This window comes from Poecilia mexicana, unplaced genomic scaffold (assembly GCF_051168715.1).
Source record: "Poecilia mexicana isolate PSO_F unplaced genomic scaffold, ASM5116871v1 scaffold_4, whole genome shotgun sequence".
In the NCBI taxonomy this organism is placed as follows: domain Eukaryota; kingdom Metazoa; phylum Chordata; class Actinopteri; order Cyprinodontiformes; family Poeciliidae; genus Poecilia; species Poecilia mexicana.
This window is the reverse complement of record NW_028263373.1, coordinates 13,846,223-13,873,743: the sequence shown is the minus strand read 5'-3', so window position 1 is coordinate 13,873,743 and position 27,521 is coordinate 13,846,223. Positions and strand designations below refer to the sequence as shown.

The 27,521-nt window shown below is 42.4% G+C and overlaps 1 protein-coding gene across 8 annotated transcripts in view; it reads right to left on the bottom strand.

The window, feature by feature from the left end:
• The window catches only part of myo9bl (myosin IXb-like), a 66,134-nt gene that overhangs the window by 2,936 nt on the left and 35,677 nt on the right, over window positions 1–27,521 (bottom strand). For 4 of the 8 annotated variants that reach the window (XR_015762680.1, XM_088004998.1, XM_088004999.1 and 1 more), the window contains exons 5-41: window positions 25,704–25,798; window positions 22,890–22,952; window positions 19,415–19,514; window positions 18,943–19,043; window positions 18,073–18,202; window positions 17,346–17,435; window positions 17,080–17,196; window positions 16,859–16,993; window positions 16,434–16,555; window positions 16,187–16,328; window positions 15,911–16,106; window positions 14,154–14,229; window positions 13,734–13,826; window positions 11,194–11,307; window positions 10,305–10,344; window positions 10,100–10,222; window positions 9,933–10,013; window positions 9,731–9,841; window positions 9,388–9,513; window positions 8,629–8,778; window positions 8,373–8,533; window positions 7,136–8,152; window positions 6,203–6,302; window positions 5,800–5,912; window positions 5,478–5,593; window positions 5,022–5,215; window positions 4,821–4,928; window positions 4,568–4,738; window positions 4,448–4,489; window positions 4,252–4,363; window positions 4,098–4,171; window positions 3,511–3,703; window positions 3,295–3,423; window positions 2,352–2,457; window positions 2,116–2,247; window positions 1,898–2,021; window positions 1,130–1,180 (exon numbers count right to left, since the gene is read on the bottom strand). Coding sequence is in view for 7 of the 8 variants with exons in the window: in XM_088004998.1 (XP_087861124.1) it covers window positions 1,130–1,180; window positions 1,898–2,021; window positions 2,116–2,247; window positions 2,352–2,457; window positions 3,295–3,423; window positions 3,511–3,703; window positions 4,098–4,171; window positions 4,252–4,363; window positions 4,448–4,489; window positions 4,568–4,738; window positions 4,821–4,928; window positions 5,022–5,215; window positions 5,478–5,593; window positions 5,800–5,912; window positions 6,203–6,302; window positions 7,136–8,152; window positions 8,373–8,533; window positions 8,629–8,778; window positions 9,388–9,513; window positions 9,731–9,841; window positions 9,933–10,013; window positions 10,100–10,222; window positions 10,305–10,344; window positions 11,194–11,307; window positions 13,734–13,826; window positions 14,154–14,229; window positions 15,911–16,106; window positions 16,187–16,328; window positions 16,434–16,555; window positions 16,859–16,993; window positions 17,080–17,196; window positions 17,346–17,435; window positions 18,073–18,202; window positions 18,943–19,043; window positions 19,415–19,514; window positions 22,890–22,952; window positions 25,704–25,798 (5,148 nt within the window). In the remaining variant the exon portion in view is untranslated. The remainder of the gene's footprint in view (window positions 1–1,129; window positions 1,181–1,897; window positions 2,022–2,115; window positions 2,248–2,351; window positions 2,458–3,294; window positions 3,424–3,510; window positions 3,704–4,097; window positions 4,172–4,251; window positions 4,364–4,447; window positions 4,490–4,567; window positions 4,739–4,820; window positions 4,929–5,021; window positions 5,216–5,477; window positions 5,594–5,799; window positions 5,913–6,202; window positions 6,303–7,135; window positions 8,153–8,372; window positions 8,534–8,628; window positions 8,779–9,387; window positions 9,514–9,730; window positions 9,842–9,932; window positions 10,014–10,099; window positions 10,223–10,304; window positions 10,345–11,193; window positions 11,308–13,733; window positions 13,827–14,153; window positions 14,230–15,910; window positions 16,107–16,186; window positions 16,329–16,433; window positions 16,556–16,858; window positions 16,994–17,079; window positions 17,197–17,345; window positions 17,436–18,072; window positions 18,203–18,942; window positions 19,044–19,414; window positions 19,515–22,889; window positions 22,953–25,703; window positions 25,799–27,521) is intronic. The other 4 variants (XM_088004994.1, XM_088004996.1, XM_088004995.1 and 1 more) reach the window with 4 other exon arrangements.

Genomic DNA, 27,521 nt, shown 5'->3' with positions numbered 1-27,521 from the left:
CCGACTCCATCCGTATGTTAAACCGCAGTGACTACAGAGAGATGTTAAGAGTACAAGTTAAAACCAAAACCCCCCACAGTAGATTCAAACCTTAAGGGGAAACCGGTTAGTCAGGTCAGGAGAAGAGCAGAGTGGACGTCGCCTGCGACCTTCATGCATTTACATTTATTAATACTTACGGCATGTTTGTGAGCAATCGTGGAAAAAAATTATATCCAGTGCCAAAAGTGCTGATATCCCTTGAAGTTGTTCCCATTATGCCAGGTTACAACCACAAACTCTAACCATCTTTATTGGGAGTTTGTGTAATAAACAAACGCAAGGTGGCATGTGAGTTTTTTTTTTTAATGGAGGAGAAATGTTTTAATTCCCAAATCCGTGAAGATATAAACCTAAAAAAGCACACCAGCACTATATAAGGCGATCTCTTACTGCAGTAGGAACATACTTGCGCCATAAGCTCTTTTAGACTGCAGGTTCTTTGTCAAATTTCAGTTTAGACTTTGACTGGGCCATTTTAACACAAAAATACTCATTATCGTTTGGCTGGAAGGCAATACTCCATCCGAATATCAAGTCTTCTGCAGTCGGTTGCACTTGATTTCATTTAGTCGTATCTGGACATAAAAGCAACGTGAAGTTTGTGGCTAGAATATAACAACTAGGGAAAAAAATGTTCAAGGAACATCAACACGAGGCAACAGGTTCCCTCCTCAGGAAAACATCAAAGTCCAAATAAGGTTTAGTTCCAGTTAAATAATACGACTTTCAGAGCTCTGTGGTATATTTAAATGCTGAATTAATACCATAAAGCCCTGAAGGTCACAATAGTGTTAGATCACTTTCTGATAAAAGACCGATCACAACCCAGAATCCCTTCACATCCTTGGATCAACAAACGCTTCACATCACAAGCAGAATAAATACTGAACCAACAGCGACATGCAAACTATTCCCAGTTAGTACAAACAAACTGCATTAATACAAGATAACAAGAGAAACCAGCAAAAAAAAGAAAAATGACTCAGCACCCAGATCTAACATGCCATGCACAGGCGCTCGGACATGGCAAACTACTGCACACTACATCTACAGGATCTACTACACCTGAGGTCTGGATGATACATACCACCCCTCCTTTGTAATGAGCTGTCAACCTGAGAGATAAAGGGCAGCTGGTCTAAAGAGAGACAAGGAACATTAACCGTGTTACCAATGTGAACCCAAGAGGCCATGCAATGGGACAAAGTAATGGATGTTGATGGTGTATACTGCGTGAGGGAAATTATGAATAAGGTTAATGATCAGTAAGTACATTAAAAATAAATACATAATCTCCAACATGGGTGAAACTTTGTACATGCTTCTTGGATTTTTGTTAAAGGTTTGACAAAATGTTACGCAGAGTAAAAAAAACAAACAAACAAAAAAGAAAACATGGCAATTTGCTGCAGATATTTTCATGTCGATGAAGAGCAGCAACTCCAAACGTCAAACCACAGAGGATGATGTGAAATCAGACCTGAGCACCTGACAGAGCTTCACTTCCTAAGATGACAGGCAATGACTGGCACTGCCTTTATTGTATTGTGCTTGCATGTACTGCTTCATGAATGTATGCTTTTATAATAAACTCCCCATAATGTGGTTTATTTTCTTACAAAATTAAAAGCTCATCTCATCTAGGGACAAACATTGCATATAAACTTTGACCAAATGTTGCAGAGTTTGGTGCTTGTTGGACTCTGCCTACGCTACGTAAGCTAATAAATGTCGTGACGCGATGCTGGATTCACGCGACAGAAGAAGTGCGACTGACGCCTCTCATGGTCCATTTGAGCTGATCTAAAACATCAGACCAACAGTAAACGGCTCGGACGTATTTGATCCCACTCACTGTGTTCTTCCTCTTGAGATTCAGCTGCTTGACGGCCAGAGCCTCGGCGTACTCCAGCTGCTCGATCTCCTCCATCTTCTCATTGTAGCGCCTGATTTGCTCGATGATCAGCATCTCCACGCACCTGCAGGCGAACGAGCGACACCGGGTGAGTTCGGATCAAATGTCAACAACTGCAAGTAGGTTTCGAAGGTTTCTGTTTCGCGGGCCGGACTCACGTCGTCGTCTTTGCAACGTCCTTCATGCTGAGCAGAGGGTCGGCCGTGTTGGGGCAACGCAGGATACACGGCGCAAACACTATAGCCAGCGAGTTGGGGGACATGCGGTTGTGCTCCTCCTCCTTTGAGACCCTGCAGGAACACAATCAGAGAAATGTACCTCGTTATCTGCCAGTTCAGCTTCTTTTAGTGCAGTTTTTAGATGTGTGGAAGTACAGCTGGGGGAGAATGTTTACTTGACAAGGTGGAAGATGAGCCGCTCTAATGTGTTGAAGTTTGCGGTGGGAAGTTCCTCCAGGACTTTGTAAATGGCTTGAAGCTGCTCCTGCTTCTCTGGCAGCTCTAACAGAGAAACAAAACAGATAGGAGTTTAGTTCAAAAGAACAGTTTATGAAGATTTTCTAGTCCTTTGTGTGACAGAGGCACATATTTGTGTAGTAGGAAGAAAATTAAAAATCTTCAGTCAAAAATTCTGAAATGTGTGACATACGGCTCTGGAAAAAAGACTGCCGAAGAGCCCACTGCACTAAACCTCACTGGAAACCTCCTGGTGATTCCACCAAATGTTGATTTCTGAACTCTTCCTGAGTTTAAAAAAAAACATTAGTATCGCTGTTTCTAAAAGAATATGAACTTCTGAAAGCACTGCATCTTTTTTTTTTTGTTGATATTTTGACCATTTCTCCTTTTCTGCAATTAAATAGGAAATTTCTGCTTGGAATTTCGGAGTCAGCAAACGGTGGATGACGGAGATGTACAGAAGCAGAGTCAACAGGAAGACGGACGGAGCTAAATGTGAGGCAGTGATGGAAGAAAAACTGTTTTATGCTGCAAAACACTTGAGAATGGTCAGGGGTCACCCTCCAGCGGGGCAGTGACCTCTAACACAGAGCTAGGGATTTAATGGAGTAATGCACAAGGCAACCAGTTGCACTGGATTTTATTTAGGGGTTGAATAAAAATACCCATTTATTATATATTTTTTTACTTTGAAGACTCTGAGAATTTTTCTCCCGCCTCAGAGCCATGCTGTAATTTCGAGTTAGTCTGTAGCATCAAATTCAAATGAAACATGTCGAGGTTTCTGACTGTAATGTGCAAAAAACGTGAAAAGATTAACTTTTTCCAAAACTCCGCCATTTCCTGTAGTGGGAGAAGTCCCGTCGGGTCTCCACTCACCCACAGCATGCAGGAAGTCGTTGTAATGGGCGAAGGTCATGAGTGGGTCTGGCAGCTCCCTTAACCACTGCTTCACCAGGCCTGTCACCGTGTGGATGGGATAGTCCTCAAGAATGTCCACGTAAGCATCTAAACACACGAGAACCGGAACAGCAAAACAAAAGTCAAGACTTTTAGGTCTCTGCTGCACATCCTGTAAGTGAAAAGGGGACTGACCCATCTCTAGCCGCTGGTGCAGCTCCCTCATGCGGTTGGCAGCGCCTGATTTGCGGTAGATGCCCTCGGTGTAGAGGCCGTGCATCTCCACGTGCTCCAGCATCATCTCCAGCACCGTTGGCACCGGGTTCTTGTCGCTCACCAGGTGACAAACTCGCACCCCGAAGTTACATCCCGACACCTCTTCATCATTCTGAGGAGCCGCAGCAGCAGCAGTCAGTAACACAACGGCACGAATTTATTGCTAAACTAGCCCTCGTAGTCATTGTAATATACAGAAAACCCCCCCCAAAAAAACCACAACATATAACTTTCTTATGGAAATCACTAAGCAGAAACATAAAAAGAAGAAAAAGGAGTAATAATTGAGTGTTTTTGAAGGCCCATTACACATTCTTAACTCCATGCTTGAATCATTCCATAACTTAATTCAGACAACAGAAATAAAAGCCTCTGCTTTTCTCTCTTCGGCTCGTTTTTTAATCTGTTGCAAATCATATTTGGGTTCATTTAATACGAAGAATCTTTGCACCCCAGTAAACCTAATTTTGCGCTAAAAATTCACGATGAAACGAATCAAGGCATACCTTTTTGGCACAGAAGCTGGAGCAGTTGATGGCTATCTTATTAAGGCACTTCTTGTGGCACACCATTTTACAATCTGTCAGAAAAGTCAAAACAACATCCTCAGATACGGATCAAAGAGGAAACATGGCCGTCTTTATTGGGGCTCGTACTCACTGCTGCACATGTAGGCTTTCTCCATCCCCCAGATGTAGGAGCTGCACTGGTCACACGACTGAACGATGCTGACCTGATAGTTGATGAAACCGTGGTCCAGCAGGGACTCCATCTAATTAAAAAAAAAAAAAAGAATTTACAATGAACTAGAACAGACTTGGTGGGAAAAGAAGGAGAATGCAAACTGCAGGCTTACAATTTTATCTTTTTTCCTCCTTTTCTTTCTGGCTTTGGTCGGCTGGAAGACAGAAGGCTGTGAGAACATCGTTTTGTTTTCATATTCGGACCACTCTATCGTCCTGAATCCGAGTTTCACCTTGACGGGCTCGGCTTCCTCCTTCTTCACCTCTCCTCTGATGAAACCGTCCAGGACCGACTGGAACAAGTTGACCACCAGCTGAACATCTTCCTGCTGCTTGTCTGTGGCCAGGGTGATCACTTTGTTCTTGAAGCCCGTCATCAGCGCTTTGTAGCCGATGGTAGGATTCTGTAAAGGTTCAGAGGAAGTTTAGGCAGGCGTTTTAACACGAATTAGCGCGCTTCATGAAGCGTGTTTCAAGTCTACTCACTGAGAGAGAATACATAGATTTGATATGCTCTCTAAACTGCATGGTGGCGGTGACAAAGATGGACTCTATGGGCGACAGCGACTTGCCTCTGGAGCGGAAATCATTCACCTAACGCAGCAGCAAAATCAAGTTACGTCTTGCTTTATAAACCCGATTCAACAGATCGAACAAAGAGTCGACGCTTCGCTGCTTTTCGCTCACCTGGTTACCCAGAAACTCGTCGAGGTTCCGCAGCTCGTTGCCGTTGGCGATGACTCGGTCCAGTGAGGCGTCCCAATGCACTGAAACTCGGGTGGCGCGGCTGATCTTGATCGTAGGGTTTCGGCCTATACTTTTACCCGTCCGGTCACTGAACGGCTGAGCAACGGGACGCACCACGGGGCCAGAGGGGGGCGCTGTTTCAAACCAAAGATGAGCACGTTAATGCATATTTTCCAAGCATCCAAATGGATTAAAATATAAAAGTTGATCCTATTCGTGCAGTGAGGGAAGGTGTGGTCTGAGAATATCAACACACTATATACAAGCTGTGTAATTACAAATCAGTTAATTCCTCCGGCAAAATGGGCCAAAAGAGGCCGAACGGATATTAAAAAGTCAAAAAAATTTTAATTGTAAAAGATCAGAAAGAAAACCCAAAGATCTGAATGATTCTACCTTCCCCGAGCATCGACTTGTCGTTGAGACTCTGAGCAAACGTCAGCTCTCCGTTGTCTGGAGTATGAGCCTCTTTGGCTCTCTTCTTCAAAATCTTGCTGAAGAAGCCGCCAGACCTGCCGGGCGGGGGAAAAAAAAAAATCAAAAGAAACCATCACCTCAGAAATAAGAAAAAAAAAAATTTCACAATCAAGATTTTCGGGATAGAAACAGTGGGGATGATCAGAGTGAATTCAGAACCGTACAACTCAAAAACGACAAGATAAACGTATGTTTATTTTGTTCTTATGTCACAGTGAAACTCAGAAACGTTTCCGCCTACTTGTCCGGTGTGGTCGCGTTAGATGGAAGCGAGTCTGGTTGTCCAGAACCATCCTGGTGTCTCTTTCTAAATGAGCTGGACCTGGAGCTGTCCCCTTGACCGTCTTGATTTCCCTGCAGAGTCACAAACCCAGTGAAGAATTTAAAAATAAATCATATAAGGAAACACCAACTGAGTTCATCATTCTTCCAAATTCTAGTTGTTGCATTTTCCATCAGTTCTGGACATTTCAGTAAAAAAACAACAAAAAAAAAAAAACATGAGGTTGGTTTTACAGTATTCAACAAAACAGAGATTAAAGCTAGCTTCTGTTCTGATCTTGTGGCGTGACATAAAGCTCAAGATATAAAAATATAACACTCCAAAAAAAACATCTGTTATGATTTATCCTGCGTTTCTCTACCTCTCTGGCGGCCACGCTCCAGGGGTCTCTGACGGAAACCGCCAAGGCTCCATCAGAGCTTGGAGACAAGCTGTCGATGGACGAGTGGGACACGTCCCTCCTGCAGGCAGGTGATAAAGACAAAGCGGCTCAGGTTTATCAGTTTAAGACAGAAATGTCAAACTCATTTTCATTTCGGGTCACATCATGAATCATGAAAGTCCTCAAAGGGCTGCATGTGGCAGAAATTATTAAGATATTGTAGCTTTCTCTGCACTCGATGAGCATCTTATATTTGGCATTAAAGTAGTTTACACAAACAAATACAAATTTAATTTTACTAATAAAATAATATTTAATGGGGCAGTATTATGTGTTTTAGGCACACTATCATTTTATATCACTATCTCTATAAAAATCCTGTTTGTATCAAAAACTAGTTAAAAGAAATTTGACTTTGTAATTTAATGCCTTGAAATTGGGCCTCTGTCTCTTTAAGAAACTACTCTTTCCAACACTCTACATGCAGGGAGTCATCACATTAACTTTTTAACGTTTTTACCAGCTTTGCGCCGAGACGTAGCTCGTATAAAGAGCTCAGCAGACGAGCAGTTCCACCAGGTGTTTGCTAATTGCTGCTGCTGGGTCTGTCAGCTGAATGGTTGCCATGGAGAGTAAAGGATTTCTCAAACATGCGTGACGGTGTCAAAGCAACACTCTAGGCATGTTCTGAATGAGGGAATAAACTTATAACATGATGTAAAGCTCAAAAATATATATTTTAGATAATACTGCCCGTTTAAAAAAAACTATTATCTTGAAGCTCCATTTTTGTGGCCCTTTGATGACTAGAGGGCCACAGAAGTAATTATGGCGGGCCGAATTTGGCCTTAAGTTTGACACATACGGTTTAAAACAGTAAGAGAGGAGTGATCAGTGTAGTGTCAGACGTACAGCGATGGTTTCTTTGTAGCCTCCTCTTTGCTGTGAGGCGGAGGCGGCCCGGTGCCCTCATAGCTCTCCCCGTTGCTCCTCCTTCCTTTCCATTTCTCCGGTTTCTCCTTTATGGCTCCAGAGCGCCGCTGCAGGTTCACCGCCCCGACGCCTTCCCCCAAACCGTTTTTGTCCTGTGTGAAGTCGGGGGGATGCAGCGGTAACGTGGATGGACGGACGGGGCCGGCGGAGGGGGCAGAAGTTTTCCCCTCCTTCTTCCCTCCTTTCTCCTCCTTCACCTTCCAGGCCACGAAGGTGTACTGGTCCAGCTCCTTGCTGTCCGAACGCTCCTTCAGCTTGGACGTCTCCTGGTTCCGGCTCTTCGTCGGGGACGTCTGGTCTCGGCTGGTGGCTGAAGATGAGGATGAGGAGGAGGCGGCCCGTTCGGACTCTCTCTGGCTGTGCTCCAGGCCTCTTCGTCTCCTCTGCTCCCGCTTCTCCAGGCTCCTGGATGAAGGGACCTTGTTGCTGGGGCCAGGCTGCGGCCGCTTCAGTTCAGCATGCGGAGATGTTGTGGCGGCAGCACTGGACTTTTTGTCCTCCTGCTGGGAGGAAATGCCTGTAGGTGCGTTTGGAGCCAGACCAGGTTCTTGCTCTCCATCTAGCTGGGGTCCAGCCTCAGCTTCCGTACCACAAGGCTCCAAGTCCTCCTCCTCTTCCTCCATCTCTTCATCCTTCCCCTGCTCCTCCTCGGGGACGTTTTCATCCAGCATCTCCTCCGTAACCAGCTCAATGTCTGGATCCTCCCTCGTCTGAGGCTCTCTCACCTCCTTTTCCTCCAGTTTTTTCTGGGCTTCCTGGGCTTTTCTTGCCGCTTCCTCCTCTGCTCGTCTCTTCACTTCTATTCTCAGTCTCTCTTCCTCTTTTCTCCTGGCCTCTTCCTCCTCTTCTCTCCTCCTCCTCTCCTCCTCTTCTCTTTTCCTGGCCTCCTCCTCCTCTTCTTCTTTCTTTCTTTTCTCTTCACGAATAGACTGACACCTGAAATGAACAGAAATATTTGGTCAGCTGTTAAAAGCAGAATCACCACACATTTATTCACGTAAAAATGTGATATTTCCAGAAGAAGCATTCCAGAGTTATTTGTTCTTTTCACACATTTAAAAATATAAAAGCTAATAATAAATAAATTTAAAAAAATCCACCGTTGTTAATATTTATAGAATTCCTGTTGTTATGTTGGGACTTGCTGAGTTTTTACCTCCTGCGCGCCGAGTGTCCTCTGACCAGAGCTTGTATTTTTGTTGCTCCGTGTTTCTGTCGGTGGTACTCGGATCTCTGTCTGTGTCCTCGCCACACGGCTTGGATCACAGTAGCTGCCTGTCGCCGTTGCTCCTTTCTGCAGTACCTGCGCCACGAAGCCTAGCAGACAGAACCCTCAGGTTGGTTATTCAACGAGAATGGTGAGCTAACTATAAAGCGAGAGCGGAAAAACCTGGACAAAGCATCCGGTTTACCTGGATCAAGATGGCTGCTCTTTTCATGTCTAGGAACTCGTTCCTCTGCAGGTGAGCTCTGAACCAGCGCTGGAGGAAGATGATCTTCCGCATCACTTCTCTGTGCCGCATGTCCTGCAGCTGCTGTCGCTCCAGCTCCTTCAAGAAGACCTGCAGCAAGAACACACGAAAGTTAGAGGGAGGAGTTTAATAAGAACAGCACCTTCAAGACAAAATTTTGGGAACAAGAAATAAAATGGACATGTTATTGTTTTGCTTTCATCAAAAACATAACAGATTTCATTGCAGAAGTGCTCTTATATCACCTGCCTTCCTTAAAGATGAAATTAATTTGCACAAAAACAGACGGTGTTTGGATGTAATATAATTTGGAGGAACGTAACCAGACATGTCCTCATTTCCAACAACACTTTGTGGAGGTTGATGAATTTTAAAGTTATTATTTCTCAAAAGTCTAACCCTGAGCTAATTTGAGGACTTTGAGGGAATCTTCTGGGTGTGATACAGTGTGAGAACACTGCATAATATGAAATCATTAATACTGTATATGTTTAAAAGTGTTCAACTTGGCAGGGGTGATTCAATGTTTGTTGCTCATGTTCCCTAAAGGTGAGCCGTTCCGTCTAGCAGCAGGAGAACAAAGTGCTTATTGTGATGTGAGGTCATAAACGGCTCGTATATGCTTTCATGAAAGACGCCATTTCAACCAATCAAACACGTTTTTCTTAAGATATGCCCTGTAGATGAGCATGCTGGTACCTTGGTCTTGCCGATCTGGTATGTTGTTGGCTTGAAGCCCATTTTCTTCTCCAGCAGCTCTGCAATGTCTTCTTTGGAGGCGGAGGAGTTCTTCAGCAGCAGAACTCTGAACTGCTCTGAAAACTCCTAAATAAACCAAAGGACAAACACGGGAATGAGATCAATTATGTAGCTGAAGATTACATCATAATACTCAATATTCCAGTACATATTGTTTTATCGTGCAGAATTAGGTGCCCTGAACATTTCTACAAGCATTATAAATTATAATCTTTATGTTTTCCTTTACTCCTGGCTTTAAACTGAACTGCATCCCTGACGACGAGGAGCGGATCTGCATTACCTGGAAGGTGTACTTGGCCGGGTATCCGGACCTCCTGATGCGGACGGTTTCTAGCATCCCTGTGTAATGCAGCTGCTGCAGCACCAACGCCTCGTCCAGATGCATCTCCTTCTGCTCACGCGAACAAATGGTTAAATCATAAGTGTGGTTGGCGAAAGATCCACGGTTCGGGAACGACTCGTCACCTGTTTGAGAGACTCACCTTCTCCGCGTTGGAGCGGATGCAGCGAATGAAGAAAGGCTCGGCTTTGTTCAGAGTTTCTAAGAGTTTTGTCAGAGAGTTCTGAAGAAAACAACAACAACAACAAAACAAGAGGTTTGATGCAGTTTCAGGGAAACATGGATGTGTATAGCTGACGCTTTGATTACCTGGAACTGAGCGCTGATGCTGGGCGGCTTCTTCTTCTTGTGCAGGTGGAGCAGAGACTTTGTGGTACGATCGTGTAGCGTCAGACTCACAATGAACTTCAGAGACTGCGAATCCAGCAAACTCTGCACAGTGACAAACCGGACTGATTGGCGTCCCGATTGTAGACGTATTGGATCAAACAGCTTTCAAGCGAGAAGTATTTACCTTTGGGATGGCCTGCTTCTGCCTGACACTCTTGTTTTTCCTACGAACAGAGAAAAAGACGCAGAGTGAGTTCAGAGATGAACCACGAAGGTTTGAAGATGGAACGCTCAGGCGGAAGGTTAGTACGGCCGGGCGACTTCTTCATGCAGTCAGTGAGTGATGGAATCAAGGCTCGCACCTAGATGGGATGAATGACGAACACGCCTGACACTGAGAGAGAACAAATGTTGAAGAGGAAGACGAAGCTTGCTGCAAAAGATGGAATGTGATTCTAATCAGCCCACACAATGACGGACATGCTCCCCTGGTTGCAGCATGATAGAAATTTGCAGTGTTTTTCACACCCTGCGAAGTTAAGGCTGTGTATCTGTGGCAGGACAACAACCCTAATGATACATCCAGAGCTACAAACAGACGGCTTCCATCGAGTTTTGGCACGTCACATTTGTGACCCACAATTGTCAGAGTTTTTTTTTTTTTTTTTATCAAAATCATAAATCATGTTTTCTTCTCTTTCCACTTTATTATGAACTACTTTGTGTTGTGAATTGGGGCATAAATATGTGCCAGGCACTGCGCCGTTATGTTCCTCCCTGTAGGGATGCATCACACTGCAGCGATTTCTACCATGCTGAAAAGCTTTTGTGGAGCTTCATGCTGCAGAGAAAGTATTCCCTGCATCTTCAGGCCTCAACAAAAGCAGCTCCTCAGACTCTCAGACTCAAACAGAGCTAATCACAAGATGCACGATGAAGAAGCAGCGGTGAGTTTCATGAAACCTCAACGTTCTGCTGCAAATGAATGTTAAGAGCAATGTTCAGTCTGAGCGGATCAGGACCGGGGCGATCTGGAGCAGAGCCGATGATGACGGCTCTGTCTGCAGACTCACTGGAGGACGTGGCGCGGGAAGCGGAGGCGACCCCAGGATTGCAACAGCTTGCGAGGGTCCTCCCCGTCCAGCTGCAAGTTCTTTATGGAGCTGATGATCTCTGAATGCATTTCTCTGAGATCCGCACCACAGACACACACACACACACACACACGCACACACACACACACACACGCACAAGAAAAAAGGCAGAGACGGAGGAGAAGGGAGAGCGGGAATAGTACGAAAAGACAGGAAGAGACAAAATAAAAGGAAAGGACAGTTGGAAAAAAAACACCACTGTTAGGTCACCTCCAAAAGAAACATACCGAAAACGGTTACCCAAGACAAAAAAAAAAAAACAAACACATGGTGCAGAACGGCTGGGGGTCGGACGGCATGAGAAACACACAGGTTTCACACGCTGCTCATCTGTGAAGCAAAATAAGTTCTCCTGTCGATCATGAAACCACAAGGCACATGAGACCACCCAACCATGCTGTCACATCCTCTACGAGAACAGAGAAAGACCCGCACACAAGCAGAAACAGAAACAGATGTATTTAGAGGATTTTTCACAAAGACACACACACACACACACATATGTACACAGTCATTTTTTTTCGCACCCTTGCTAAAGATGTGTGAAAAATCTTAAAATTAGGTGATCTGGTCACAGTTGCATTATCTCAAGATGAAATAAGTAAAAATCCAACTTCTACTTTGAGCACATTTATTTAATAAACACAAATTAAATCCGGTATCCAAATAGAAATTGTGTTCAAATAAAACTGTCACTGTTGATGCCACTAACAGTTCTTTTAAAAATAAATATAACTGAGGCGTTGTTTATACTTTATACTTCAAGGCTGTAGCAGGGCTGAAACAAGTAATCGGATTAATTGCGGTGAATCAATTGATTAAATAATTATCAGCTAATTTAGTAATCAAAGAATTGGTAAGTGGAGAACACAAACTGACAGAAAAGGGCCATTTTCTGAACGAAGAACATAGTCAGATAAGTAATTAAGACAAAATAAAAAAAAAAAAATCTATACATTTAGCACTGAAGATGAAAAAAAAAAACCTTTTGAATGTAAATATTTTCTACCCAAACCTCCTCAAATGGCAGTTTTAGCTTCACCTGGTTCAGATTTTGTAAAGAAAAAAATTTAGAAAACATCTTTTGCCATCAAATTATTTGGATTAATTGGTTAATCACAAAAAAACCAAAAGATCAGCCCTGCACCGTGTTAAGTTAAGCTGAGAGGTCTGATCTATTCCCATGTTTCTAATATTGTGTAAAAAACGGCATAAAGGAAAAATCCACAGATGTGTCAAAATTTTTTTATCCGATTAATCGTCAGAATAATCGATAGATTAATTGATAGCTAAAATAATGATTAATAGCATTCCTAATTTGTAGTTGCTTCCATGATTTTTTTTGTTTTCCCTGCAGAATAAATACAATATGATGCAAAGGCTAATTTCTTTGAGAGAGAGGGAAATATTAGAGAAGACTTGGTCCTATTTGTTAAAAGACGGTTGAACAAAGTCAATAAAATCACCGATGGGGATTTTATTAAAGCAGTTTTCATAATGTGGCATTTCCCCCTCTAGTGGATAAACGTACTAAAATTAAATGTTGGATTATACTAGTGCAGTAGAATATAAATTTATTTTAAGGCTTGTCACACATCTGCGTATCCCTGCCACTGCAGTGGTTAACATGCAGAGCTGAGCTGAGGATCGGCGTTGCTTGCCAGCTGGCTGTTTCCATGCTGTGGTTGTTACTGGCTTGTTACTGGTAAAGTAGTGGTTGTGTGTGTGGTCCCTTAACTGCGGCTGGTGGGGTTAATGTGGAGACTTTTCCTGTGTCCCAAAGAGAGTCCATGCAGTGCTTTCCTTATTCTGGCCATGAACACAGAGGTCAGGCAGGGAAGGAAACAGTCCTTCATGTTTAATTCTCCCATAATGAAATAAATCTGCAGCACATGAGCCCAACAATACAAAAACTAGCGTTCGTGGTTTGATTAGCTTCTGAGAAAGCTCTCATGGTTGTGTTTGCATATTTGGAACCGGCCTCTCTGCGCGTACTTGAAGAACTGTGAGCTTTTAAGGCATCACAGCTAATCCGAGTGGCTACTCAACGGAAGCCTGCACAAACATTGTTCTGTGCTCTGCAGCTACAGTAATAAACGTCCAAATGATAGATCTGAGGAGGGGCTCTGCAAAGTACATAAAAAGGAAGAGGATTACGCTGAGGGAAGACTGGAAATGTAAGTGAAAGGGGAACTTTTTTTAATTCTGCTTAAAGTGCTATACAGCTGAACTGAACTTCCTTATACTGCCGAGTCTGGCACGTCAAAAATGCAGATGCTGAAATATAAGAAAAAACCCTGCTATTTCTCTAAAAGCAACATTACATCAAATTAGACCTGACGTGATTTAATGAGAGCAAACTCAGAAAGCAGAACAAACCGAAAAAGCAACAACTAATTCCTTCGTCCTGCTTGGCCTCTTGTCCTCATTCTTCTCTGCTTTCCACCAAATTCACTTACTTCTTATTCTCATAGCTAGCAAAGATGTCTTCAAAGGCCTCTAGAGGGCGCTCCTCTGAGTGATCAAAGTAGAAATCGAGCATAGAAGCTCGTCTGTGGAGGGAAGAGGAAGAGGAGAGAACCGCACACACTGGGGTCACCAAGAGGTGGGGAGAATAAGGGTGACTGAGATGAGGGGGAAGGAAGATTTAAAGACGTTTTCCAAATATCCGTCCTCATCTCACTCAGCACAACAGGATTAAAGTGGAGGCCCATAAAACAACAGGTGTAACATTTCCAAATGGCACGAGAAGAGAATATTTTGCTGATTTTACGTGAAACAAAAAGGTATCAACCTCAAAGGGTGCAACACCAGTTCTCGCAGCAGACAGATCCACTCCAGAAAGAAAAGCTTTTCAACACTGGATGCAAATGACTTACTTGTACATTCGTTCTATCGGGGTGTTGGAGCGCTGCAGCTCTCCTAAAGGAGTTCTGGACGCTGGACGGATAACACCTAAAAAAAAAAAAAAAAAAAAATCAGATAAGAAGCTTGTAAATAATCAAAACGTGCGTCACGATTTTCCGCTTTTCGCTTTGACCGGTCTATGAAGTCTGTTGCGCTCTTTTTAAATACGTCAGCGGACGACTTATAAAAGATTGAAAATAAGCAGAGGGATTCAGAATTGCAGAGAAAATCTCAGAAGTTTGTGACCATCTTTATTTTTCATGCCGACCTTAAGGCTAATTACAGAGTAGAACATTTGCTGTGTGCCGACGCTGCGGTTCAAACGCATCTGCATGACGTTACCTTTCCATCAATCCGCATCAGGAAAAGGCTGACGTTTTTGAAGGGACAGTTTTAAAATGAGATTCTGTGAAGTTATTATGCACAGCATGCAATATAAAGATGCCACATTGCAGTGAATTTGTAGAGCTCAGGCGAATGTTTTAGCTTATTTTAACAGGTTCATAATGTTCCTAATCTCATGTTTTAATCTCTGGAGAACAGAAATATTGGACTGAACTTCACAAAAATGTTCCTTGTTTTACTCATTACACTACGATTTAGACCAAAACGTTGCTTTATGCATGAGGTAAAAGTTCAGAGAGACGCTTCTTTTAGCGGACTTTCAGTCTTTGTTTTCTTAACCGGACTTTGGTGGATCTCTGGCACATTTTGTGTTATAGTCAGTAAATAGGGTACGATTCCTTTCCAGTTAAAATTTTTTTTTCAAATTTTTCTGATGATTTGTCAGTGGTGAGCTAACTAGGTCCTGCTGCAGCACAGCAGCATTCCCAAACCATGACACTTCCCCCTCCATGCTTCTCAGCTCGAACGAGGTCCGTTTTCTGGAATGCTGCATTCGCTTTAAGTCAAACTTGTCCTCTGTTCTGTTGTCCAAATAATTATATATTAGACTAATCTGTCCACATTAGTCCTGGTCTTTGTTTGTGCTCCCTTTGGAAAACTTCAGTAAGGCTTTGGCATTTTTTTGGAACGAAAAAGTTTCCTTTTTGCCCTCTTAGTGCAAAAGTTAAACTTGTTCCATCTCTGATTGTACAGACATGGACTTTCAGACACCCTGCTGTATGTCCTGTGGAGTCATTTTAGGATTTTTTCTTTTCAAAGGTTTTTTTTTTTGCTCTAGTGGCCTGTATTTGACAGTGATCTGACAGGAAAGCAGGCTGTGAGAGCGGGGAAGTCAACAGACCGGGTCTCGAACCCGTTCGATTGGGTTCTGCCCCTTTGCGAGCTCCGCTAAGCATTTTGCGTTCTGCTTCCAGGGAGAGCGTGGTTCAGACCTGGGCGTTTTGGCAGCTGTTGGGTGAATGGGTGATTTTACATTTTGTGACACAGCTGTGTGTAATTTTAGTCAATAAGTGGAAATAACTGGAGGATTGTCATAATTTACTTCTGGTCAAAAATTGTATTTTTAAAATGTAATTTTGCAGATTACCTGAATATTTCAATGTTGTTGCAATTGATAGTAAATATTCATACGACACACAGACTGAGTTGGGGATCTTAATTTACCTTTGATGCATATTTTCTACATTTTGTCATAAAAAAAAACCGGTACGTTCCGGTATTTTTCTCATATGTTGGCTGGAAACTGTCCCATCAAGCTTTCAATAACTGATCCACAGAACCGTGAACCCTGTCCCTTCAAATAACTGCTTGTTAGCAGGTCTACCTGCTGTTTTTGAGGCCCAGGAGCGACCCGCCTCGTTGAAAGCGGCGAGGCCCCTTATGGTGGCTCTCAGGATGCCCCACCGGAACATGGCCACCGGGTCCATGCCGATGAGCTGCCGCACGAAGGCTCTGTCGCTGCTGCGCAACAGCGCCACGATGTCTGGACGCATGTGGTCCGTGTTCTTCTCCCGGAAATCCTGATGAGGTTACAGACAACGAGACCGTTAGAGGCAGAAACACTTGTACCTGAATTTGAATGAGGGAGCCGCCGTCATACCTTGATGTGATATTTGACTTTCCCTGCAAAGTGCTGAATGACGAAGGCGGGCTCCATGACTGGGGTGGGTATGAAGTACTTGTTTCCATGGTGCTGCTGCTTGAATTTGGCCAACAGGGTCTTATCTGTTGCATGTGGAAAGCTGGGGGTGCAGAGAAAAGACCGAAGGTTGAGAAAAATTAAGATCAGAAGAAATTAAGTTTTTAATTTTTGTTCCTCTGACATGCATGAGTGCAGCTGCCCTTACTTGCTCTCCTCATCCAGAAGGTACAACAGGCCTGTGGGTTTCTTGCTGATGAGGTGGATGCAGCCCACATTGTCTGTGTAGTCAATGTTGTGCCAGGTGATTCCCTCTGACTGGTACTCCTCCTGAGCGCGGCAGAAAAGACCATTTTTGGTCAACAAGCTCATGTCAAATGATTCGATTCCACAAAACACCAAATAAAAACATAAAAACATTTTAGCACAGGTTTTTTTTTTTTTTTTTTTATTGTGTTTTTGCTGAAATAAATTTAATTCATTGCTGGAATAAAAACCTCTACGTCTCTTAATACCTACTCCACTGTGATTTGATGCAGTAAATTAGCTAGACTAACCTTAATTAGAAGATCTGATGGGTCAGTTTATCAACTATGAAGTTAGGATTTGAATCAAAAAGGCAAAACTACTCACCTGCTCCAGATTAAAAATGTGATTGTTAAAGTAATACTGCAGCTGCTCGTTTGCATAGTTGATGCAAAACTGCTCAAAGCTGTTGGTTTCAAAGTCCTCAAAGCCAAAAATGTCCAGAACACCAATGGACAAGCACTGCAAGACAACGTCGAAGCGTCATTCGTTCACATGTAGCTGGATGTTTAACTGGTTTTGGTCATTGTGTGGTGCTGCTTTCTTACGGGAACAGATTCCTCCATGTCTTTCTTGTTGAGCAGTGCGTGGTTGATGCGCAGCACGATCCAGTCAAACAAGGCGCCATACAGAGACTTGGCCATGGAGTCTCTGGCTGTGATCGCCTGGAGGTAGAAACAAAGGACTTCACGTGATGCAACTTTATCAGACTTCAGGTTTTCCAGGGGAAAAGGAGAAGTTTGCATCAGGTGTCTGAGCAGCAAAGAGGAAGATGAAGAGAGCTTGAAGAAATGTTTTTGTGGTTGGAGTTTACCTCAGAGTGGCTGTAGGGGAGGATCAGCTTGTCGTTGACGGTCACCGTTTTCCTCTTCGTCAGCGCCTCGACCAGCAGTTCCTCTTTGACCTGAAGCGAACAAACACGAAGATTAAAGGTGCAACCCGGAACGCTGGTCATGAAAATGAAGAAATCTACATTCAAGCTTTTTCCAAAACACACATAATATCTAGCCGAGAAGTTGAGCAGGAGAAAGAGTTGCGGTGTGGCAAATCAAAGATAAAATATTATGTAAATATAAACTAATGTAAAAGCTCCTTATTTCTATATTTTGGATAACAGAACAAGAAGTTAAGTGTGGTACAACTAATTTTTTTTCACGTTCCACTTGGCTCCACTTGGCTAACATTTTATCACAATATGTGAAAATGCAACCAAGGATATACCTTGTGTATAATTTGTCAAAACATCGAAATATAAAACAATTAACCAAGAATCTAATCCAATAAACCCAAAGAGTTCAATGCAAACTGTGCTTATTAGTCTTGGCTTATTTTTTGTTAAATTCTTTCGCTCAGTAAAAAATAATCATGCTTTTTTACTGAGTTTGTGCCGTCAGTCCAGATTGTACTTCTATTTACTTTGTTTTCAACCAACTTATCAGGGATCTTTCTGTCACTTATTTGAGGATAAGCACACAGTCTGATGGCGTGACTCCACTGGAAACCACCAGTGGCAAAATGATGCATGAAAATCAGCAGATCACCTTCAGCAGGTCAGAGAGGGTAGCCAGGACTTCAGGCGGGCCTACATCCAACCCTTCGTCCCGACCCGACGACTTCCTTCTGTACGTCACGTTGCCAAGATACAGGATAGCAGACAGCACAGAAAAGATCCTGCAACACAATAACAAATGATGACATAGACTGAAAACGACTAGATGTTACGACTGCGCTGCACTCTACACGTCTGACTGAGGTCAGAGAAACGAGGCACTGCGAACGACACACCGTCCCCCGTTAAACGGCTCAGTTAGGCCATCCGTTCAGAGCTGATGACAACGTTTTATTTCTCTGGTCATGTGACTCAGTGAATCAAAGAAATGCTTTAGGTCAGAGAAGAATTGTGTTGCTGCACAACACATTTATAGCATGTCTTTAAACACATTTAAACAGAGCGCGTTCATACGATATAAATTACATTTCCAGAACATGTTTAAGCATTTTTCCACATTAAAGACTCAAATTCTCAAAGCTTTCAGTCCTTCTAGGCAATTTAAGAACATAAATACAATAGTTAACTCTGATTTTTATTCAGTGGCTAGGATTTAAATATGGATGTATTGATGTATGCATGGATGAATGAGACGGTCGGACAGACACAAGGATGGTCTGATGATCAAACAAATGGATTGATAGATAGATGGATAAAAAAACTGGATGGATGGATGGATGTATAGAGGATGGACAGACTGATGGAGCTTTAAAATAAAAAGACTGAATAAAGTCTGGAAATGAAAATATTTTTCCAAGTTTTATTTCCTTTTCCACTCTTCTCCAGAGCTAAAAATTGCTCAACTCCAATCCCCTGCTTTTCTGGGCTTTAGGAGCCCCAAACTGATCACTGCTTAACTCACTGTTTCTTTGTGGCTGGAAGGAAGCCAACCATCTGCATCGCCTGCTGCAGCCTCTCAAAGTCATGACGCAAATCTTCCTCATCTTCGATCTTAAAATTCTCCTGCAAAGAAGAATCAGATGGAAACCAGTTGGTTAGGGAGGAACAAACAAAAGTGAAATCACACGACATAAAATGGCCAACCTGGAGGGGAAAGGGATCAGAGAACAGAGGGCTGTGAAAAGAAAGACGCAACAAAGGCGGCCTCATTAACATGCAAAGCACATGTGTGGAGCGAGCTCAGAGTGTGCACAACAGCTTATTCAGACGCCTGGCAGCTTTCATGAGCGGCAGATCCTTTCAAAGTCCATTTCAGAGACTAAAATACTCATTTTTCCAGCTTGTGGCTAATTAAAACATTGAAGGTGGAGTTTATTGAACAGAAGTGGGACGGAACAGAAGGGAGACTAAATGAAGTTTAGAGTGCTCTGTACCTGCTTGAGGTAGAAGTACTCTTCAGGCGGCAGCAGTTTAAACTCTGTTCTCTCCTCCTCTGAAGCACCAAGCAGCAGGTAGTAAAACACGTGGTAGTTCCTGGGAAAAACAAAACATGGCAGCTGTTTCACCGGGCGCTATATTTAGAAAGTTGTTACAGCCACACACAAATCTGGCTGCCAAACATTATGGCGAACTAATAAATTCTTGAGATTTTCAATTATGTCGCCACTATCTGATCGGTCGGAAGTCTGATGTTTGCGGTCACACGCAGAGATTAAAAACGCGTCGTAAAAAAACGAACAATGTATGGAAGGCGATATCTGCATCTCGGAGATGTTCATATCAGTTTTCCACTTGTGCAATCAGCTGAAAGGTAAACAGGTGACATGAGCTTTGTTGTACAAGCCTGCCGGATTAATGAGTTTCCATGCTTATCGCGAAAAAACAACAACATAGAGCCGACTCCCTCTCCCCGACTAGACAGGCAGGATATTCAGTCGACAGCAACTACAGGACAGGAGATTAGCTGAACTGTGAGCAGACTGTGAGTAGGCGGAGGGTTACGTAGAGCGACCTGTCAGAGGGCGGCGGATAGGTTTTCCAAAACTAGCTGGAAGAAATCTAGACAGGAAACGTATGAATGAGTAATGCTCTGCCCACTCAAAAGAAGCTGCTGCTGTTTTCTATGAGGCATTCCCAAAACACAGCTGAGAAACTTGGGCTTACAGTGTAAATTCAAAACTTTGTAGTTGGGAACGGACTGAAAGTCACAGGAAATGACAAATGCTTGCGTGGTCTTGCTTTCGGTACAGATGCAATTCAGTCAAACTCTGTCAATTTTCCTTCTTCATTTCAGGGTACTTTTTTTTTTGTTTTTCTCAAAATACCTGAAACAAATTTCCAGATTTATTTTTCTGTAGTTTTTATAACATTCTATCTATCTGAGGCAACATAATTACTTCACACTGTCCACAGTCACAAATCACACTGCACTTTTATTTATATATTATTATATTATAATAATATATATATTATGTGTGAATTTTATGAAGTCTATTGTGTGAGCTATTACGTTTTAGTCCATTTTTGCTACTCGTTCCCTTGGCAATTGTGTCTTATTATCTGTAGGCTTAATAAACAATACCAGAATTGGTTTCCAAAATGATTTAGAGGCATTTCATGCCTTTTTCCCCCCATCTGGACAAAAACAATTCAGCCACTTTTCAAAATCAATACATTTGTTATTAAGAACTGGAGTAGCCTAAACTAAATGCATATCTTTGCCATTGTGGAACAAAAAATATTATTTTTAGTCCTACTTCTACCACACAGTTTAAAAACAAAAGGTTTAAGTTTAAAACTGTCTAGAGTAAAAAAAGAAAATGGTGAAGTAGCCCTTTTGAGTTTGCGCGTAAAGTCAATTAAGTCCAAAATGAAAATACCAAAACAAAGTTGCGACGTGGCAAATCAGACACAAAGCACCTTCTTGAGGCGTAACAATAGGTATGTGAAACCTATAGATATTGTTCCAAGACAGCACAGGAGTGGTCCTGAAAAGTCTGAGGTGTCTGAAGCCAATAACAATCCGTCTGTTTCCCAATAACAACCAATGAATGAAGAATGAAGCTGCTTATTAGTCACACAAATAGCAACAGAGTCTGGTGTGAGTAACAGCGGATCAGATGGTATGCAGAGCAACATGCCATCCTGTCAACACCCAATGGTTTTGTCTTTGTACAGAGACAGGAAACACAACATTTAAGTAGCTACAAATTTGACAAAACCACATAATTTGTTTTAGAAATATGAAATAATGTTATTATTGTCTGTTCATGCTGCCTTCAAAGAGTGAAATTTAATAATCTACTGTGGATATACAGCCTACCTAGCAAGAACACTTGCATTCAATTTTTTTTAAATTGCAGTAGTGTTATCCTCCATTGAAAATATTTGAAAAACATAACTTTTAATTTTACCACATTTATCCAGAGGGTAGAAAGAAAAACTAATTTGGAAGTATTTGTTTTTGTTAATATAATAGCCATGGCTAAACGTTCAATTTCTGTAAAATAAATGTAACCGAGATGTTTTTTTAAAAAATATTTTTATGTTTCACTTTTAGCTTCTGTCATGTTGGGACAGGATCACAGCTTTCATCCGTTAAACCACTATTTAAAGGTAAATTTAAAGGTAAATTTACCAGGAAATTTACCAGGAAATGTACGTTTCCTGGTAAATTTGGCCTGGAACCTCCACTGACACGTTGACAAGATGTCAAATAAAAGATGAGTCAAGACGGAGATAATACAGCGACTTATGCTTCAGGTGGGTTTGGCGTTCAAGAGAAGATGAGTCAGCTCATAGTCACTGTGAAGCACGGTGAAGGATCTGTCATTCTGTGGGTTTGCTTCAGCATCATAAACTTGTTTAAATCTAAATCTGGTTTCATACACCGATGGACTGAAAACTGGTTATTGTTTCGATCCAAAACCATAAATAGATAAAACTAGAGCAGTGCTTACTTCCAGCCTTTACAGTTTCCGACTCACAGAATAATTAGTAAATCAACGTATAAATTTATAATGACAGCACTACCAGCACTGCCTGTCATTAAATTGCCTGTGTCTGATTTAAGAAGTCTTTCCTCTCCAAACAAATGTCATCCTGTTCCTAATGTTGAGTAATTGATTCATAGCTGCAAATTGGAGCACCTTATTCTTTTTAGATTCAAAGTTTTCTTTTTTTTCCTAACGTGACAAATGTGTGCGTTCTGTTTTATTCTCCTGTGTTTCCACATTACTATTTACTAGTATTTTCTTCTCTCTAGCTTTGCTCCAATAGTTCAATAAAAAAAAAAAAGCTTAATTGTGTTTAAAAGTGTTACATTGGTCTCTGTTGTGTTTGGGTTGCAGTTTGTGTTAAACGTACAATATAAATAAAGTCAGACGGATTCATGTATTGCATAAATTTGCTTTCTCTTTATCATTTTGTTTGATTTCTCAAGATGATGTAAAAAGTCTACACTTCCTGTTAGTGAGGTCCAGACCACAGCTTTGGGAAATTGTGCAAAAAGGGGAATGACCAAAGATCTCTCTCAATCTTTAAAGGAAATGGTCCCGTCCTACAGGCAGGAGGAGGTTTTACCTAAACGCAGAGGTGCTAAAGCTTACAGAGAGCATTCAGGACTCCGGTTTAGTTGTGCTACTGCAATAAAAGAAGGATTCACTTCGAGGGTTTTTACACATCTTTCCCAGGTGTGCCGATAAGTGTGCTGAAATCACATCCAGCGAGGATAAGTGCGAGTGGGAGTGTAAGTGTTTCTGCAGATGAATATCTGACGACTCCACGTGAACTTCATTTTTAACCATCAGGGTCTGCCGAGCGGAAAAACTTCTCATGTTTATCCACCAGACGGCCTGATGAAGCGCTCTGAGGGTGGAGGGTGAGAACCGCCCCCGGGTCGATCCATACCTCTCGTTCTTTTCTCTGGAGACCAGGCGAGACTTTTCCAGGAGGTACTTCTCAACCACAGCCCTGAAAGAGGGAATAGAAAACACGAGGAAAGGTAACTAAACAATTTGGATATTTCAGCTAGGCGTGTGAGTCAAAGTCAGCTTGTAAGAATAAGTGAGGGGAGGAGCACGAGTGGACACGAGGACAGACGGTTGGAACAATCAGTGAGCAAAGAAAGACACAGTCACACACACACGCACACGTCGGAACTCGTTACAAACTATAAACTAGCATCCAGCAAAACATTAAAATGCCATACAGATGCCGTCAGGAGGCCTGTAGATTTAAAAGCAGTGGTATTTACCAAACAGACCAACCCGAGGCCATAAAGTCTTCTAAATCAGATTTTATATGTCTAACTTGTTTTCTCTATATCCAAGAAAAAAACAACACTGACGCCAGTCCTCATGACGCACCAAGAATAGAGCTCCGCTGTGAGAAACTCGGTGGTGTCCATCCACCAAAAATGCAGACGACACGACAAAGTTTTCACATTGAACATTGTTAACTGCTAGTTTTCAATTACTGCTGTGTTGGGATGTGCTGTGTTGGACGTTTCCTGGCTTCAAAGCCACAAATGGAATAATAATGTAATTCTCAAGCTGTTGAGAAAAAAAAAGTTCTACGTTCAAGATCTAGAAGAAAGATAAAATGTTAGACATTTTTTGAGAAAGCATTCCTCGACAGGAATTCAGATTAGGCTGCACTCACAAATACCTCTGAAGCCGATTAGAGCAAAACCTGACAAGTCGAACTCATTAAAACCTGCAACAACTAAAAAAAAAAAAAAAAAAACAAATAAATAAATATAACACAACATTTGAATTACTCCTTGGTACTTTCTGACACTGTCAGAGTGTTCAGGTGCATTAAAAATGCTGATGTAAAATACAAGATCGTATATGTCAAATAAATTACGAGGAACCAAAAACACATCGGCTACATGCAGAACGAGGAAAAACCTGAACCTGTCGGTCGTTTTCGTGTTCACCTTCATGCCGCTGGAAATGTTTTGTATCTTAGTGCGACAATGCCATCCTATGTTGCACAATAGGAAAACGACTATGACCTTGTTTTTAAATGGCAAGCAGCTGAAACATTTTAACCACCAACACCTGGAGTTGATTTGGTGGATTCGGGTCTCTGACTGGTTTCTTTCTGCTTAAACGTTTCGACATTTTTTTTTTTTTTTTACGTTTCAACACAAACTTTGGATTTTAACACAAAGCAGTGCGCGATTGTGAAGTAGTAGGAAAGGTCTTCGAAATGTTTCAGAAATAAATATTGTTGTGCGCCATTATACTCAGGTCCCACAGCATGATGCTTCTACCACCGTAATTCAAGGTGGAAATTACATGTTTGGTAGTCTTTTTTTTATTTTTTATCGTTTTGAATGTAGGCCTGGAAGACTCTCCCACCTGAGGCGTAGATCTCTGCAGCTCCTCCAGAGTTAGAATGACTACTTTATCGCTGACTTGTCTAGGCATTTACCATCCTGTTTGTTCATTAACGTTCTCTAACAAACCTCTGTGCTTTTCGCAGAAAAAGTGGATTCTTGCTACTAATTAGGCGACTTTTTCAACTGGCTGCAACAGATGTTGGGGGTGTCGGCGTGAGAAGGGACAGAAAACATCTGTATCAATGGTTACTGCTCTGTTTTTCTCTACCAGCACTATATGCTCTCCTCTTTGCAGCTGCTTCCATGACACAAATAACCACAGAAACTTGCTCAAGGCACAGCTAGCAGATACGTTATTTGGTTTCCCTGTTTAATGTGACCTAAAATCAAGCACAGACACCGATCTTTATCACGTAAATTCCTCCCCCAAAACACAATGAGGTTTGGTTTTGCATAGTGTCACAAAGTTCAAGAAGAACAAAGGTTTTTGCAAAGTCAAAGCTGGTACAAGACGTCCCAAAGACGAGCTCAAACTGACACATAGTCGCCACGAAACACCCCGTGGCAAGAAGCTCCTTTTTGAATCGCAACAGTAGAGTGTAAAATGCACGACACCGTGAAATCCTCTGATTTCTTATAAGTAGGTAGAGGAAACTAGAGCGGCAGCCTCCCTTTATAAAGCTTCTCTGTTAACTAGTGGAGTGGCTGCCACAGCGGAGCTGGACGCACAGGCAGGCAAGGCTGCGTAAAGTTTAGTGAGCAGAGCTGCTGTGACGCCCTGTGGCTCGTTCTAATATAGCGTTCTGTCTCTTTATTGTGAAAAGTTAACAGACCCACACAAGCTCAGACAGCAGCTGTTAACCATCGTCTCAGAAGATTCAGTCTGAAGCTAAGAAAAGCCTCAGCCTATTAAAATAGATTCTGCAGACATTTGTTTGGGCAAACAATCTAAAAGAGCACCAGGTGCCACAGGGGGATAACCGAGGCTGGGGATGCCCACTTGTTTTAGCTCTGAGCAGCTGTCAGCGCTGATGCGAGTCTGAAAATCCCACTCTGACCTCTCTGCTGGTTTCTAGCGGCTGCTCTCCCCGGCCCTGACGAGGGAATAAGGAAGTCACCCGCTGACTAGACTTTGAAGCAGCTTCTAACCAGAATGTGACTGCAGAGAAAAAGGAAGAGCACACTAATGGCTCCAAGTTTCATCCCACATGCACACTGAGCACCACATGACCGCCCATTTAAAAAAAAAAAAAAAAAAAAAAAGCAAAGAGGAAGACGTTTGGCTTAAGATCCAGATGTGGGGTGGGGGTGAGGGGAGGGAGCAACAGGAAGCAAAACACAGAGGAGCTATTTTACAAATGTCGATTACTTACCCTCGGACTACTCCGCTCTCCAGATAATTAACCTGGATGAATTTACCGAAGCGGCTGGAGTTGTTGTTGTGGGCTGTCTTAGCGTTCCCAAAGGCCTGGGGAAGAGAAGACAGAAAGTCAAAAATAATTGAGTAAAACTATCAAACCAACATTATCACACCTCCATTTACTGACATTTGCACCCTTGGATAAAGCCGAAGTTTGCAGAGAGGTTGAAGAAGGAACATAAAGCATAGAGCAACAGAGACGTTAACGAAAAATGGATGTTTCTCATGAAGCTCTCAGAGAGGCAACAAAGAGCAGCACGTATTGAGCCACAGGAATTGTTTGCAATCATTTATTTATGTAGTCCTTTACACGTCCGCTATATTGCTGGTCAAAGCACTTCAGAAAATCAATATACAAAAGAAAACATAAAATAGGGACGTGAGAAACAGGTAGATAAAAGCAGAATGTCGTCATATTTTTAAATATTAAAAGCCTCCCTGAATACAGTAAAAAAGTGAGCAGTCTGACGTGGAACAGTGAGAGAAGCTTAGTAACTCTGATAAATAAGGCAAAGCAATATATTAAGAGCTTTAAAAACAAATAACATCCATCTCCTATATTCTCCATGTCTCTGGACTAAGAAGTGAGGTTATAAGACAAAAGAATTTTAATTTCAAAGAGAAAATTTATGTCTGGTTAATGTCTCCCTAAACCCAGTGAGAAAATGTGTATTTATCAGACGATGAAAGACGACAGATAAATACACTGAAACACGGTGGTGGCAGCACCATGATCGGTGGTCACTTCTCTCAGATGGAAGAGAGGCTTTATTCAAGTTGGATCAAAGTATGTGGAGGTGTAAACACCAGTCAGGTTTGACTCAAAACCTTTAGCTGTTGACTATAAAGATGAAAGGGGTTACCGACATACATCACAATCAACAACAACAACAACAAAACAAACCTTGTGCAGGTAAATTTTAAATTTTAAAACGGCCTATTCAGAAGCAGAAAATCTGTGGCCTCAGTCGAAGGGAGCTGTGGACAGTAGATATCGTCGCAATCTGAAAGATTAAACACCTTGGCGAGGCAGAGCGGAAGGACACTAACACTCCTAACCAAACAAGAACGAGAGCTAAAATTCATTCATTTTTATTCGCTCAACAAATCTGATGAGTTTTCTTTTGACTGTGCAGGACACTTTATTATATGGGGGAAAAAATCCATCAGGGTTTGATATTTTTACAGCACAAACACCTGACATTTTCACTGAGCTGAGAGAGCTGCTGTTAATGATCCACTTTGCGTCTTTTCCATTAGTCCCCACGGCAGGTTTCAAGCCTCTTGCAGCTCATCAGTGATCTTCATCTCTGAACCGTATTGACTTTCAGACCATATATGGAAGTTCTGCAACCGAATCTAAAGTGGAGTGTACTTCCACTTAAGCACGCAACTCTGCCAGCAAACTTACTTCATCAACAACAACAACACCTCCCTGACAACAAAGAGGCCCGCGACCCGACGGCCCAACGCGCTCTGTTCTGGCTGAGGCTGCAGAGCAGAGCGAGTCGATTAATCTGCCCTCCTCTCGCACGTTACTCATCCATCTCTTTCTGTTTTCCCCTTTCACTCGGCCTTATCTGTGTGCATCTCTGCAGGTAGGAGAGCGCAGAAGGTCAGCGATGATAAATGAGTGGGGGCCGGCGCAGCATGTGCAGACTGTAAGCAACAGAAAAGACTGTTTCCATCTAGGGGGGTGGAGTGATTTCCAGTCCAGCTAGAAGCTACCAGGCTTCACCGAGGGGCCCAGAACGCCGCATTGGTATGGTGA